General features: G+C 56.0%; 1 protein-coding gene across 1 annotated transcript; it reads left to right on the forward strand.

The window, feature by feature from the left end:
- The first annotated feature begins 136 nt into the window (after positions 1-136).
- FBXW5 (F-box and WD repeat domain containing 5) lies at positions 137-13067 on the forward strand. Its single transcript, XM_083807608.1, has 8 exons — positions 137-473; positions 2580-2737; positions 3312-3486; positions 4402-4550; positions 5926-6412; positions 9014-9161; positions 10135-10347; positions 11008-13067. Exons 1-8 carry the CDS (start codon positions 281-283, stop codon positions 11252-11254), a joined length of 1770 nt encoding a protein of 589 aa, XP_083663734.1. The 5' UTR covers positions 137-280; the 3' UTR covers positions 11255-13067.
- The last annotated feature ends 385 nt before the right edge of the window (positions 13068-13452 follow it).

Raw genomic sequence — 13452 nt, forward strand, 5'->3', positions numbered from 1 at the left:
GGGCTTTTGCTGAGTGGGCGGAGCTTGTGCGGGAGGGGGCGTGGCTTGCCCGGGGGGCGGAGCCGCCGCGCGGCGCCGGGCTGGTTGCGCCTGCAGGCGGCGCGGCAGCGGGCGGCGGGCCACCAGCGAGAGGCGGCCAGAGCGGCCCGCGGGGCCGGGGCGGAAGCGGCGCGCGAGGGAGGCGGGGCCGCGGCGAGCCGGGTCCCGGTGCGGGTCCGGCGGGGGCCGCGGGGTGCCCGCTCCGCTCCGGGCCGGCGAGGCGCGGCGGCAGGATGACACGATGGACGCGGGCGGCGGCCCCCTGCTCCCCGACAGCGTCCTCTTCGAGATCTTCCTGTACCTGGACCACGCCGACGTGCTCTCGGTGGGGCTCGTGTGCCAGCAGTGGCGCGCCGTGGCCCGCGACGAGTTCCTGTGGAAGGAGCTCTTCTACCGCTACTACCGCGTCTCCCGCGAGGTGCCCCGGCACCCAGGTGCGCCGCGGGGCTGCGGGCGGGCCGGGCCGGGCCGGGCCGGGGAGGGGCCGGGGGGGCCGGGGGGAGCCGGGCCCGCGGCGATCGCCGCCGGCTCTTCCTGGTCGGGGCCTCGCGGCTCCGCGCCGGGCTCTGCCCCGTTCTCGTCCGCGCTCGGGAGGCCCGGAGGCGGGCGTGAGCCGCTCGCGGTGGTCGCACGGGGCGCGGCGCGGCCGGCGAGGCTCTGCCTCTGCAGCGGGGGGGCTGCCCGGCGGGCGGGTGCGGGTGCGGGCGCGGCGGCCGGCCCGCTCCGCTGGGGCAGGTCCGGCTCGATCGCGGGCTCGGCTGGCGGTAGGGAAGCGCCCCGTTAGCGGGCGGCGCTGGCTGCGCGCCTGGCGCGGCCCTGCCTGGGCACTGCCCTCGGCGGGGGGGGCGCGGGTCTGTTCTCCGCTGCCGCGCTCCTGCCGAGGAGCAGGTGCCGAACGCGGCAGCCCGGCTCTGCCCTAACAGCCGAGACGGGTCCCGGGGACGGGAGTCCTTGCCGTCGAGCTGGGCCTGTCTGGGAGTCAGAAACGCCCCTTCCCGGTGTGCTGCAGAGGCCCAGGAGGGGCCTGGCCCCCAGGCCGCATATCGTGCTGCCAGCATGGGCCGTGGCAGGGAGAACCGGCTGCCTGCTCTCTGGCTACAGTTGCTGCAGAAGGGTGGAAGAAGCCAGGCGGATCGAGCGGCGAGGAACCCGTCTCTCTTCAGCAGGGAACACCGGTGCGAGAGAGCTCCGAGGAAGAATGGAGAAGTTGTGGATGTGACTGTGCAGGTTGCTTGATTTTGCTTTTGCAGTTCCTGGAGCTCCTCTGTATTGAAGGTGTTATCTTTAGGTTTTATCTGAGGCTCTTCGGCCAGCCTCATTCGCCGCGTGTCTCTTGAATTGAGTAAGCGGACAGCTGCCTTGTTAACTGGGAGTGAGCTAACTGGGAGTGGGCAGTCAGTGTATCTCAGTAATGTGTTTGGGCACCTCCCAAGCTGTGGAAATCATCCTCTGGGGGATGATGGCAGGGTAGGTGGGCAGTCCCAGGAGCTGGGGAAATGCCTTGCAAGCCTGCCTGGCTTGAGCAGCTCTGTGGTGTGGTGAGCGGCATCCAGCGGCTCTCGTAAGCGTTGGGATTGTTTGGCCAGATGGGATCTGTCCTGACTGCATCTCTGCTGGGTGTGCTGGGGGCAAGAGCCTCAGAGGGGGACGAAGCGCCCTGCCATGTGAGCAGTGGTGGGACGTGCTGGCAGCAAGCTGCTCCCTGCCCCAGGAGCAGGTGCCTCCTGGGGCTGCAGTGAGTTCCAGAAAAACTGTCCTGTGGAGTGTAACTAGGAAAGCTGGCCATTATCCATATAAATGTCTAACTCTTTGCTCCTTTGGGATTTGCTGCTGCAAGAACTCTGTAGACTGCCTTATTGGGCACTTCATTAAGGATCTTCCTCTTTATTTATCTCTTTACTAGCAGTCAGTGTGACTTCTCTGAGCGTATTCCAGGCTCCTCTACTGCAGGGCTCTTCTTCTGCCTTGACATTTTGTACCTAGCTCCAGTTCTTCTCTTTTGTTTCCCCAGTCTTTTGGCTCGTGGAGATGTTCTTTCCTGGTCTCATACGCCTTCTGAAACTTTCTTAATTCTGTGTCAGACAAGACACAGATAATCAGAGTGGAGCCCTGTGCCCTGAGGAACAACTTCCCTTTCATCACATGATAGATTTGTTTGCGCTGTGCTGGAGCACGTCTGCAGTTCTGCCTGCTGTTTTGTCATGAGCGAAGTTGTTGTTAGATAGCTAGTAGCTGTGCCCTGGATGTTTCTTGCAGTGACTGTAGTAGCTTAGAAAGCAGCGATATGGTGAGAAGTGTGTTTGTTAGAAGAAAATATTTTTCATGTGGGGGAGAGTGGAGAAACTACTGAGAAAAATGTTAAGCTCTGCCAACACAACTGAAGCTGCAGGGACTGGAGCCACAGCAGAGCTACTGGTATTGCTGGTGGCGGTCAGAGCTGTGCTTTATTAAAGGCTGATTCTGCAGCTGCTGTGTTCAGCTCAGGTCTGTTGCTTCCCTGCCATTTGCATTCCTGTCAAGTGTTCCTGCTTCTCTTCCAGCTGCCGTCTCCTGGTATGACGAGTTCCAGAGGCTCTACGACACCATCCCTTGCATTGAAGTGCAGGCTCTGAAGGAGCACAATGACCAGGTTTTGCACCTCAGCTTCTCCCACTCTGGCTGTCTCTTTGCCTCGTGCTCCAAAGACTGTACTGTTAAGGTAAGGCGGTAGCATCCCCTGCACAAAACTTTGTTTTGATTTAGTAGGGCTCAGCTGTGAGAGTAGCATTTAGGAGGGCTGTGGGGAGGTGAGGTTTGACCAGGTGTCCCTGGACTTATGCCTTTTCCTGAAGGTGCTGAGTTGTTCTCAAAGCCACAGCAATAACGACTCTTGCAATTGTAGCCTGGAAGGTGCTGCCTGGCTCTGGCTGCTTTCTAGGTGCAAATTGGTCCCGCCTTGGGTCTAACAGAATGTGGAGGTAATGACCTACTGCAGTCTTGCATGAGTGGTTGTCTTGAGAGAAATCCCTCTCAACATGCTTAAACCCAGCTGTGGTGATAACTGTCACTGCCTGGCTGATGGAGACGTTTGGAGAAGTCCTGCATTTAGCTGCTCTCCAAAGCTGCTGGTCATTTTCTGTCAAGGGAGTTGACAGGGAAATTGAGAATTGGAGGCGTTTACGTATGGTCTTCAATATTTTTTTTGTTGCCTGGTGAAAGCTGGCAGGATAGATGGAGTGGAACAGCCCTCAGGCTTCTTACAGCTTCCTGACTGTTCATTTATCTGTCTGTAGATCTGGAGCAATGAGCTGGACATCTCCCTGCAGCACAGCTCCAACATGAGGCCGTACAATTGGAGCTACACACAGTTCTCCCAGTTCAACTCTGATGACTCCCTCCTTCTGGTATCAGGTGTCTTTGTGGGGCCTCACAACTCCTCGTCCGGAGAGATTGCCGTAATCAGCATGGGTAAATACTGCCTTTGCCTTCACTGGGGCTTCCTGGAATATGTAAAGTGGTGGGAGCTGGGGCTTCTTTCTTCCACTTGCTCTTTGTATGCTGCGGCCCTGACCTCTGCTTGTCCTGACTTCCACCATCTGTGCAAAGAGGTCTTGATCGCAATTCCTTAGGGTAAACCTTCCGGATAGCCGTAGGGATAACTCTACTCAGGTCACCATGTCATCACCTGAAAGTGCAGTGTGGTGTGTGTGTGTTCTCATTTAATTTCAGCTCTAAGTAAGAGTCTGGGCAAGGCAAGAGTTGTCCACGTTACCAGTTGTCCCGAAGCCACCATTTCTGACTCGAGCAGTGCTAGTCTTGCCCTGAGGTCTCACGTGGTTTGAGGCGCAGTCATTCTGTCCTGCTCTACCTTTTTCTGTTGCAGTTCTGTGAAACCCACTAAATCCAGCTGCATTGTCTCTTGCCATCTCTGTGCTACTCTCCCAAAACCAAGGACTGTTGCTAAAGGCACAGCTCTCTTGTCCAGAAAGGCCCTAAGTCATGGCGTGGAAGGATGAGAGTGTGCAAAGATCTGTATGTGTATGACTTTTCTTGTCCTTGGGGTGTCTGCTTTGGGCCATGCTTGGAGAAGGGCTATGTAGCTAGATTGCTCTATGGTCTGGCTCTATCTGGCTGTCCTTATGCTTTGTTTTCCCTGGTACATGCACTTGCCACAAATCGCCAAAGAAGAGAGAAATAATCTGCGTCCGTAGCAGTGCCTGGAGGCTGGATGGTGTTTGGGCAGTGTCTGCTCAGCTTGCAGTGAAGGTGCTGCAACAGTGCTGTAGGCTGAACCTTGAATCCACTTCCCACACCTTCTGCCATGGTTTCTCCAGGACCCTTGTCAGGAGCCGTCACCTGATGCTTGTTTCCCCTCCCTTCCAGAGAACTTCACTCTGCTTTCCAGGGTGAGGAATAAACCCTATGATGTGTTTGGCTGTTGGCTGAATGAAACCAACTTGATATCTGGCAATCTGCATCGGATTGGGCGTATAACCTCCTGTTCTGTGCTCTGGCTGAACAACGCTTTCCAGGTAAGGTGCCTTTGTTCCAGCTCCCCAGGCAGTGCAGCTTCCTGCTGGCTCTTGTGGGAGGAAAAGCTGCTGAGTGGATGGGAGAGGGGAACAGTGGCTGAGTCCCCTTGTCTGCCCTGTTTATCTCCTTTGACTTGCCTTCTGAATATTGAGCTTGAGGCAATCCTGGCATGAAGTTTCTCCACGCTTGGTATTATGGTATCTGTTGCAATGTTCTTCCTCTATCTTCTGCTCCCATTAATTCCTGTTCCATTAATTGGGACGAAGACTTGAGTGGAGTGCCCTAGAGCATGTGTTGCTAAACAGGAGAACAGATGAACCGCCGCAAGGTTGCTGAGGTCCTCAAGGCTCCCATTATAAAGCTGAGCCCGGGGTGGCTGCAGCCTGGCATGTATCTGAGCAGTGACCATTCTCCCGCTTGGCAGCTCATGGCATTGTACCCTGGAGGTGGCTGGGAGGCTGGGTTCAGTCCTGCCTGCTACTACTGAGGTTTGTGGGCCAGGTGCTGTCTGTTATGCTGTGATGAGACTCAGAGATCAGTGTGTGCTTGTTCATTTTCTGCTACTTGTGCTGCTCAGACATGTTGCTCCTCCATCTTACCTCTGTCCCAGTGTCACAGCTGCACGTCCTGGTGTCTTGTACTTTTTTTTTTTTTTTTTCAACACAAACCTTTGATGCTGGTCCTAGGTGAAATTCCCTGTGGTAGCAGGGATCCTTTCAAAAAACACATCTCTGTGCTGCACTGACATTACAGCATTAACTCATCCATCTCCAAGAGGCAAGGGAGGACCTTGCCCAATTTGATAGAAATATTGAAGTGCGGTTGCAGACAGCAGAAGCAGTTAGGTGGGAAGAGACTTGCTTATTTCTGGGAGCTGATAATCCATCTGATGCTGCTGAGGGGCACATGCAAACTCCAGGAGCACTGAGGTGCTCTCCCTCTGCTTTGTGTAGGCTAGAGGGATGGCGCTTCCCACTGCACCTGTTTATCGCAGAGGCCTGTTCCTGAAATTCTTGTAATGCCACAAGCAGTGCCAGCTAATGATCTCAGGCAGGAAGGTGGGAGCAAGGCTGCCTGGCCTCTGAGTTCCCAGCTCAGCTGTCGTCTGCCAGCAAAAGCCTGGCCCTGGCTTTTTGTTTCAGCAAGCCCACCTCCAAGATGGGAAGGAATATAGCAGAGCTGGCCTGCCTCTTGGGCCAGCGCTCATGGCGATGCTTAGAGGTGCCCAGAGAGCAGTGCTGAGAGGTGTCAGTGCGTGACCGGTGTCTGCACCATGGGCTCAGGTTCAGGGCAGCATCTCTTAGTTTGAGCAGAGGCTGTACGAGCGATGTTGTGGTGAGGTGATTCCTGCTTACTTCTCTTATTTGCTCCCAGGGCGTAGAGTCTGAGAATGTGAATGTAGTGAAGAGACTGTTCAAAATCCAGAATCTGAATGCCAGCACTATCCGGACCGTGATGGTGGCTGACTGCAGCCGGTACGATTCCCCAGACCTGCTCCTGGACTATGAGGAGCAGCTGGCTGCCTCCTCCACCTCCACCTGCCCAGTCTTTGATCTTGGCAGTGACAGTGAAGAAGAGGAGGCCAAGCCCAAGCAGACTCCAGAGCCAGCCGTACAGGAATTGCCAGATGACGGGGGTGTGACAGCAGAGGACGGGCTACAGCAGTTCTTTGATGATATCATGGAGGGTCGCGTGAGGCCTGCCATGACTGAGACCGAGTTGGAGACCAAGGTGGCTGAGCTGTTCATACGCAACAGAACTAAACCACCTGAGGTGAACCTGCTCCCCACAGAGAGCAACAGCAAGACAAAATACTTGATCTTCACCACAGGATGCCTCACTTATTCTCCACATCAGATAGGTAAGGCTGTGGTCTGAGCTCCGGGGCGTCTGCCTTTGTAGGGGGGTGTGGGCTGCAGCTACAGTCCGAACCTGGATCTGGAAAAGACCTGTGTTAATTTGCCACTTGTTTGTGGTGGCTGAGTTGCAGTTCTGCTCAGGCTGCATTCTCAATACAGGGCCAGAAGCTTCTGAGATGCCTTCAGTAACTGGAGAGGGTTCTCCCCCACAAGCACTTGCCTTGTGGTTGTTTTGTTGCTACCAGGCTTGACGCTTGGTGACGCAAGAATGTCACGGTGAGGACTAAGCAGGAAATCAAGAATGATTTAACATCAGTCACACGTTGCACACCGGTGGGTGGATGCGAAGGGCAGTGGTTGCCCTGATTGTGGGAGGGCCTCAATCCTGGCCTCCCCGTGGAGGTTGGAGGGGGCGTTGGAACAAGGCTAGTCTGAACAGCTGGGAGATCATGGATGTGCGGTTCCCCCAGCTCGGAGACAGAGCCCTGCCTGCCCCTGTGTCCTGCCTGCCTCCTGCGCTGCCCAGGGAGTGCTGACCCTGTGCCACCTGGCCTTTCAGCGTTGGTGTGACCTGGGCGGCTGAAGCAGAACCAAAGGCTTGATGCAGGAGGGGTTTCACAGTGGATGATCAGCTGCTTGGGTGGGTGTTTCCATGCCAAGCTGGAGCCAGGCTGCCTGCTAGCTCGTGGTGGGGTACCAGGGACAGTAATTGCAGCAAAATCCAAGAAAGGGCACTGCTGGAGACCTTTTTCTGGGGTGGGACTTCCCTTGCCCATTCAGGGCACTCTTGCTGAGGCACTGGAACTGGGAGAGACTGAAGTTAGAGGAAATCGGTGCGGTGATGAGCAGAAGCAGATAGTCTGCCTGCTTTTCAAAAAGCTCCTAAAGCTAGTTTAGTGGAAAGGACAAGACAGATGAGTAGAAATGGAAGGAGGGAAGGAGAGCTGCTTCCACGCAAGAAGATTCTTCCGTAAAGCCAGGCAGTTTCAGTTCCTTTTGATGCTTGCGCAATTACGGCCTCTTTCCTGCTTCAGGCTCTTCTAACCTTCCTGTAACTTGGGCCTACACCAGCACAACCCAGTAAGGCAGGGAAAGGCTGTTTCCAGAGCTGTAGACCACATGGAGAAAAGTCACCCGGTCTTTGCCCACCTAAGGCAGGAATGCAGCCTGGACCGAGTGTAGCTGTGATGCTCTGTGCTCCTGTCCCTCGCTGGGGCTGCAGGCAGATGTGGTAGAGTTCAGCTCGGCCCTGCCCTGGCAGCACCGCGGCACGACGGGTGGTCAAACACCATGGCTCAGCCTCTGCGAGCAGGTTTGTGTGTCGCCGAACCAGCCTTTGTGCATCTGCTGTCTTCCCCCGAGGAGCTGGTACTTGAAAGAACTCGCTCTTACGCTGCCTCTCGCCAGTCTGCTGGGCTGGTGGTGCTGGTGGGAGCTGCGCTGCGGGTGCAGCCGGGCCCACCGCTGGGCATCGGCGCTATCTCACCTGATCTGCTGCACACGAGCACTTCTGCAGGAGGTCCCTTTGAGTTCCTGTCTCCCTTGTGCTGGTGGAAAGCTTGACTCGTGGGCAAATCTGCCTGTTCTGTTGGCTCGTGCGCGTGGAGATCACATAGCTGAGTTTGAAACTGGGAGCTTAGTGACGCCCAAGTGAGGAAGAAGGTGCTGGTGAGCGGTGACAGTTGGGTGGGAAAGGTGAAGGTCCTGGGCTGCCCAGGTTCAGCTGTGTGATGTGAAGGGCCCCAGAGGCACAGTGTGGTGTAACCCCTGCCTTGTTCCCCTGTGGGAGAAGGCCACAATCAAGGGTGGTTAGCGGTGAGTCCCTCGGAGGGGCGGTGGGACTGTCTTCCAATTTCTTTTGGGCACCCAGGGAGGGCTGAGCCCACGTGTGCCCAAGAGCTGCTGGGGTTTGTGGGAGGCCTCCAGGAAGCCATTGCATATGGTTTGTGTTTGGGACCTCTGTCTGGAGCTGGAAGGGAGAGGGCTTGACCCATAGCATGCATCTCCCTTTGTCAGGAAGCTCAAAAACTGAGTCTAGTTCTGGCTTAAACCCTTGTTCTTGGAGCTTTCCAGGCTGACCCCCGGCTGTGCTTGACAGCGACAGGAGGAAACCCTGTGCAGCCAGTGCATCTCATGGGCCTTCTCCAGAGTGGGTACTGGAGGAGGTGGGCACAGCCCAATGATTTACTGATATACAAGGGGGTGGGTAAGGAGAACCTTGCTGCAACCAGAGCGCCTCCCAGGCCCGTGCAGCTTCTGAGGATTGCCGTGGCCTGGCGGGAGGCTCGGGGCCAGGCGCGGCTGCACCCGCTGGGTTGGCAACTGGGCACTGGGCAGCTTGCTGCTGGGGCTGAATGTGCCAGCATGTCATTTGTATGCGCTGTTCTGGCCAAAAGCACTGCTAGCGAGAGCCTGTGAGCAGCTGGCATGGACAGGAGCCCTCTGCCAGTCCCTCCCTGGGTCCTTGGCCGTAAATGAGCCGGTTCTCCTTTCTTAGCAGCACAGAGGGAAGCCCCTTCTTGAAGCCTGGGGACTTCCATCAGCCCTGCTTATCTGTTGGCAGCACCCTGCAGAATGCCCTGATTCTCCTTTTTGTCCTCAAGGGATTAAAAGAATCTTGCCCCATCAGATGACGACTGCTGGGCCAGTGCTTGGGGAGGAGAGGCGCTCGGATGAGTTCTTTGACTCGCTGGATCACGTCATTGACATCCATGGGCACATCATTGGCATGGGCCTCTCCCCTGACCACAGGTGAGCATGAGGAGATGGGAGGCAAGCAGAGTGAGTGCTGCCTGCTGGTGTCATGCACTGGAGGGTTTGGGTGACAGCTGTTTGGAGGCTTTGGGGTGAATGGGAGAAAAATTAGAGGAGACTTGTCTGCATCAGGTTGGGGTGAGGTACTCTGCGTTAGGCCAGGTGGCTGCCCATGTACTGGCTGTGCAAAACGGTTAAAAAAAAAAAAGTCTCAGCAGCTGGGCCACCTCACTCAAATGCCTGCAGGCCGGGATTGTCCCCAGGGACCTATTTGTGTACGTGCACATAGCTGACAGGACGGTGGTTACTTGTCTTCCCCTGAGTGCTGGCAGTGAATGAACTTCACCTTCTGGAAGATACGGTATGTGCTCTGAAAGAGCACGTGGCCCTGCTGTATTTATCCCAGACCTGGGAGCAGTTTCAGACCTTTGATGCTGGAGTGCTGCTGGCCTGGTGGCTGGAGCAGGGAGCCTGCACGGGCTACCTGCTACGAGGACCTATGCTTAGGTGCTAGTGCTGATGGTGCGTGTACATCTGAGCATCTCCCCAGATCTCCGCAGGAAATCTTCCTTCCCTCTGCGCTGCTGAGCCCAGTTCAGGATCGGGTCAGGCAAGGAGCCTTGCGAGAGCAGAGGAGCTGCCCCCAGCTTGCTCCCAAGACAGAGGGCTAGGCTGTCATCTTTGGAGTTGGTTTTGAGATGAAAGAGGCTCAACCTAGTCTCTAGGGCCCATCAACCCAGTTGTAGTGGCCCATTCCTTTCCAAGTGAGGTAGGAAATGGTTCATCACCGTGCTGCTGTGTTTCAGCCTGAATTTCAGAGAGCAGAACTGTGGGCTTGCTAAGGACCAGGGCAACCGCTCACCCCCCTCCCTGCCTGCCTGTGCTGGGGAAAGGCTTTTACAGCTGGGGCTTCAGGAGCTTTGGAGCGTGCGGTGAGGCTCAGGATAACGCTTCTGCTCCCCTCCCCAAGATACCTGTATGTGAACAGCCGTGCCTGGCCTCGGGACTGCGTCATCTCTGACCCGATGCAGCCACCGCCCATCGCTGAGGAGATCGATCTTCATGTGTTTGACCTGAAGACAATGAAGGAAGTGAAAAGAGCCCTCCGTGCACATCGGGCCTACACCCCCAATGAGGAGTGCTTCTTCATCTTCCTGGATGTCAGCAGAGACTTTGTGGCAAGGTGTGTGGTGATGGGGCTGGGCAGGATCACACAAGGAGGGCCTTGTGTGTTGCACTGCAGGCTGGCCTGTGCAAGCAGGGCTGACAACAACTGTGAGCAGAGCAGGAAACGGGAGGCTTGTAAAAAGCAGAGTGACGGAATCAAAGGGCGCTAATAAAGGTTGTCTGCTCTGGTCCTGTTGTGAAATCATCGAGGAAAGAGGAAATTTTGGGCTGTGGCATGTTTGGCAGTGGGTGGTGATCTGCCCTCTTAGGAGCTGCAGGCAGCAGGTGCTGTAGGGCGAGTTGCAGGGGTGGTCCTCGCTGCAGCCCGGAACACGGTGGGTTCACTGCTGGTGCCGTGGTGTGAGCCTGGCCGTGGGTTCAGGCACAAAGCCTGACTGCTCACGTGCCTGTACTGCTTTGAAGGGCTTTTCTTGCTGCTGCTGTGAGGCCTCATTTCACTTCTGGGAATCCACCTCTGCCTATGGCAGAGCCTGGGTCGCAGAGGGGATTTGCTTGCCCAGGCTGAGTGCTGGTAGGTGGTGGGACTGCAGCTGGAGGCTGGGGCCTTTGGCTGGGTCAAAGCAGCTGCGGCCTCTGTGCAGAAGGAAGGGCCTGGGGGAAGCAGGTTATCGGGGCTGCCTGGGTGACGTCCTTACTGGTGTCTTGTCTGATGCAGTGGAGCAGAAGATCGCCATGGCTACATCTGGGACCGGCACTACAACATCTGCCTGGCCAAACTGCAGCACGACAATGTGGTCAACTCAGTGGCCTTCAGCCCAGTGGAGCAGGAGCTGCTCCTGACAGCCAGTGATGACACAACCATCAAGGTGTGGCGCTCCCCTCGCACGGTGCGAATCCAGCAGGCCAGGAAGCCCAGGCCCAGGAAACTGCTCTTCTCCTGGCTCATGAACCAGAAAAGCTGAATCCAGGTTCACCTGCTCCTGCAGCTTCCTCACTGCAGCCACCTCTGGAGCTTGCAGAGCTTTGAGCCCTGCACAACAGAGACGAGCTCTGGGCACACCAATCCCATCAGCTGAGTCAGGAGGGACCCCAGTAGCGGGAACTGCTTCCTCCTCAGAGCATCTGATTCAAAGACAGAACGTAAGAGCTGAGGACCTCTTCCTGGGCATGGTGGGCAGCAGCCCGAGCTGGTCACTGCAGGGTAGCCTCCCCACAGCTTATCACAAACGCTGCTACTTGGTCACAGCTCTCTCTGGGTGAGCTTTGGCATCTGAGAACAGACTGAGGCATGTCTCGGGGATTTCTGCTGTGTGGGCCTGGGACGTGGCTGACCTCAGTGAGAGCTACTGGCTGCAGAGCACTTGGCAAAAACAGCGGTACAGTGCTGTGCTGCCTTACTGCAGGACTCTTTTAATATACTAGTTTTATTAATGTTTGTTTGTCCCAAACCTCCGTGGGTAACTCGTCTGGCTGCTGGGTGTGCCGAGTGCCTCCCCCCACACAGTGTTAGGGCCATGGAGGGCAGCAAGGGCCGAAAAGGTGATGGCAGCAGGGGAGGCAGCGCTGGCACAGGGCTGGAGGGGCCTGGCTGATGCCTGTGGCGTTTGGTGCTGCCCTGCCAGTGCATTTGGTTAGCAACCAACTGGTGGTACCACCCGTTTCCAAATCTGAGAGTGGGGGGAGCTGGTGGTAACACGGTGCTGGCTTTGCCCCCGTCTTCCTCTGCTCCATAGCAGTTAAATAAGCTATGGCGTTGGTAACACGTCCATTCCAGAGGATCTGCTGACCCTTCCCAAGGGGGCAGCTGTGAGGATGGCTGATGTCACTTGGCTGTCTCATGGTCACTTCCCTCCTATGCTACTCAAACTGGCACTTTAGGTTCTCTTGGTATGTTCTCTGCGAATAGGTGTAGGCACCCACAGGTGAACGGGTGGAGGCACAGCCCTCTTGCCCGAAGTGACATTTGAATAAGCTTCCTTCCACCTGGGTTGACTCCCCTTGGGTTCAGCGATCAGCTCCCCACGAAGACTCTTTTGAGGGCAGGAGCTGGCTTACTTTAAGCTATTTTGAACTCAGTGTTGTTTACTCTGTATTTGTCCCCGAAGCTTTTCTCTCTCTAGCAGGTAGCCAAATGTTAGAGTCTAAAATTAAGCTCCTAATCTTGTCTTGGCCTAGACAGCAGGGGCCCACAGCTCCCAGGGCCAGCAGTGACCCCAGGAGCTGCAATTACTCCTGGGAGCTGGGTTCCTGGCAGAGTCTGGGAGGGAGCCAAACGGTCCGCATGGGCTGGAGGAGCAGCTTCGGGTCTCTCCTGAGCATGGGAGTGCCTGGGCAGTTGTCTGTGCCACTCACAGCCTTGAGTTGCAAACGTACTTCATGGAGGCAGCAGATACTGTCTTGATATGCACTGATGGCTTTAACAGCTCCGAAAGCCCTTGGCAAGAGGGTCTGTGCCCTTCTTGCTCTGCCCCAGCAAGTGCCCATGGCTTTATCCAAAACCCCTGTACTCAGGTTTTCTGTCTTCGTAGGACTTCTAGAAACAAGGGAGTCCTTTGTGTGCGTGTGTGTCTGTGGGTGTGCACACAGGATCTGAATCCAGCTCTGTCCAATTACACATCGAAGGAGCAGAGTCTCTACCTTCCTCCTTTCCTCCCCCAAGACAGTGAAATGTTTTTCCCCTTGGCTCAGTGTAGTAGTGAGCAAGGCACTGAGGGTTTATGTTTGTACCAAGTTTTGCTCTTCACTATGGCATTGAATAAATATTCTGCTAAAGCATCTCTGCAATGTGAGTTTGTTTTTCCTAGTACAGCTTTTTTTTTCTACTGAAGCCAGAAGCACAATACTGCTCTGTCTGCTGCAGCCCCTGCAAAAGTAGCTGTTGTTCCAGGACAGGACAGGAGCTGGACCAGCCACCAGTGTCCCCTTTCAGCCTTCTGCTGTTTGCATCAGGCAGCACCTCTGCATGAATCGGGGCCAGCTGCCCTGTAAGAAGCTTGCCCCTCCTGAGAGGGGACAGGCTCCTCGTGTAGTACCCATCCCTGGCTCTTCTGTGGATGTGCAAGTAAAAGGACCTGGTCCAGTGCTACAGCTCCTGGGAGGTGCCCGGACCGGGCCTGCACTGCAGTGACTGTCGTAAGGTACCCAGAACGAAACGAAGGCT

Source organism: Anser anser (genome assembly GCF_964211835.1).
Source record: "Anser anser genome assembly, chromosome: 21".
NCBI classification, from domain to species: Eukaryota; Metazoa; Chordata; class Aves; order Anseriformes; family Anatidae; genus Anser; species Anser anser.

Bases quoted from the DNA above. Each gene is read 5' to 3' on its own strand.
- FBXW5 (XM_083807608.1), top strand. From the start codon at position 281: ATGGACGCGGGCGGCGGCCCCCTGCTCCCCGACAGCGTCCTCTTCGAG. The intron at 474-2,579 runs GTGCGCCGCGGG...CTTCTCTTCCAG, and splicing joins CGAGGTGCCCCGGCACCCAG to CTGCCGTCTCCTGGTATGAC. The intron at 6,413-9,013 runs GTAAGGCTGTGG...TTTGTCCTCAAG, and splicing joins TTATTCTCCACATCAGATAG to GGATTAAAAGAATCTTGCCC.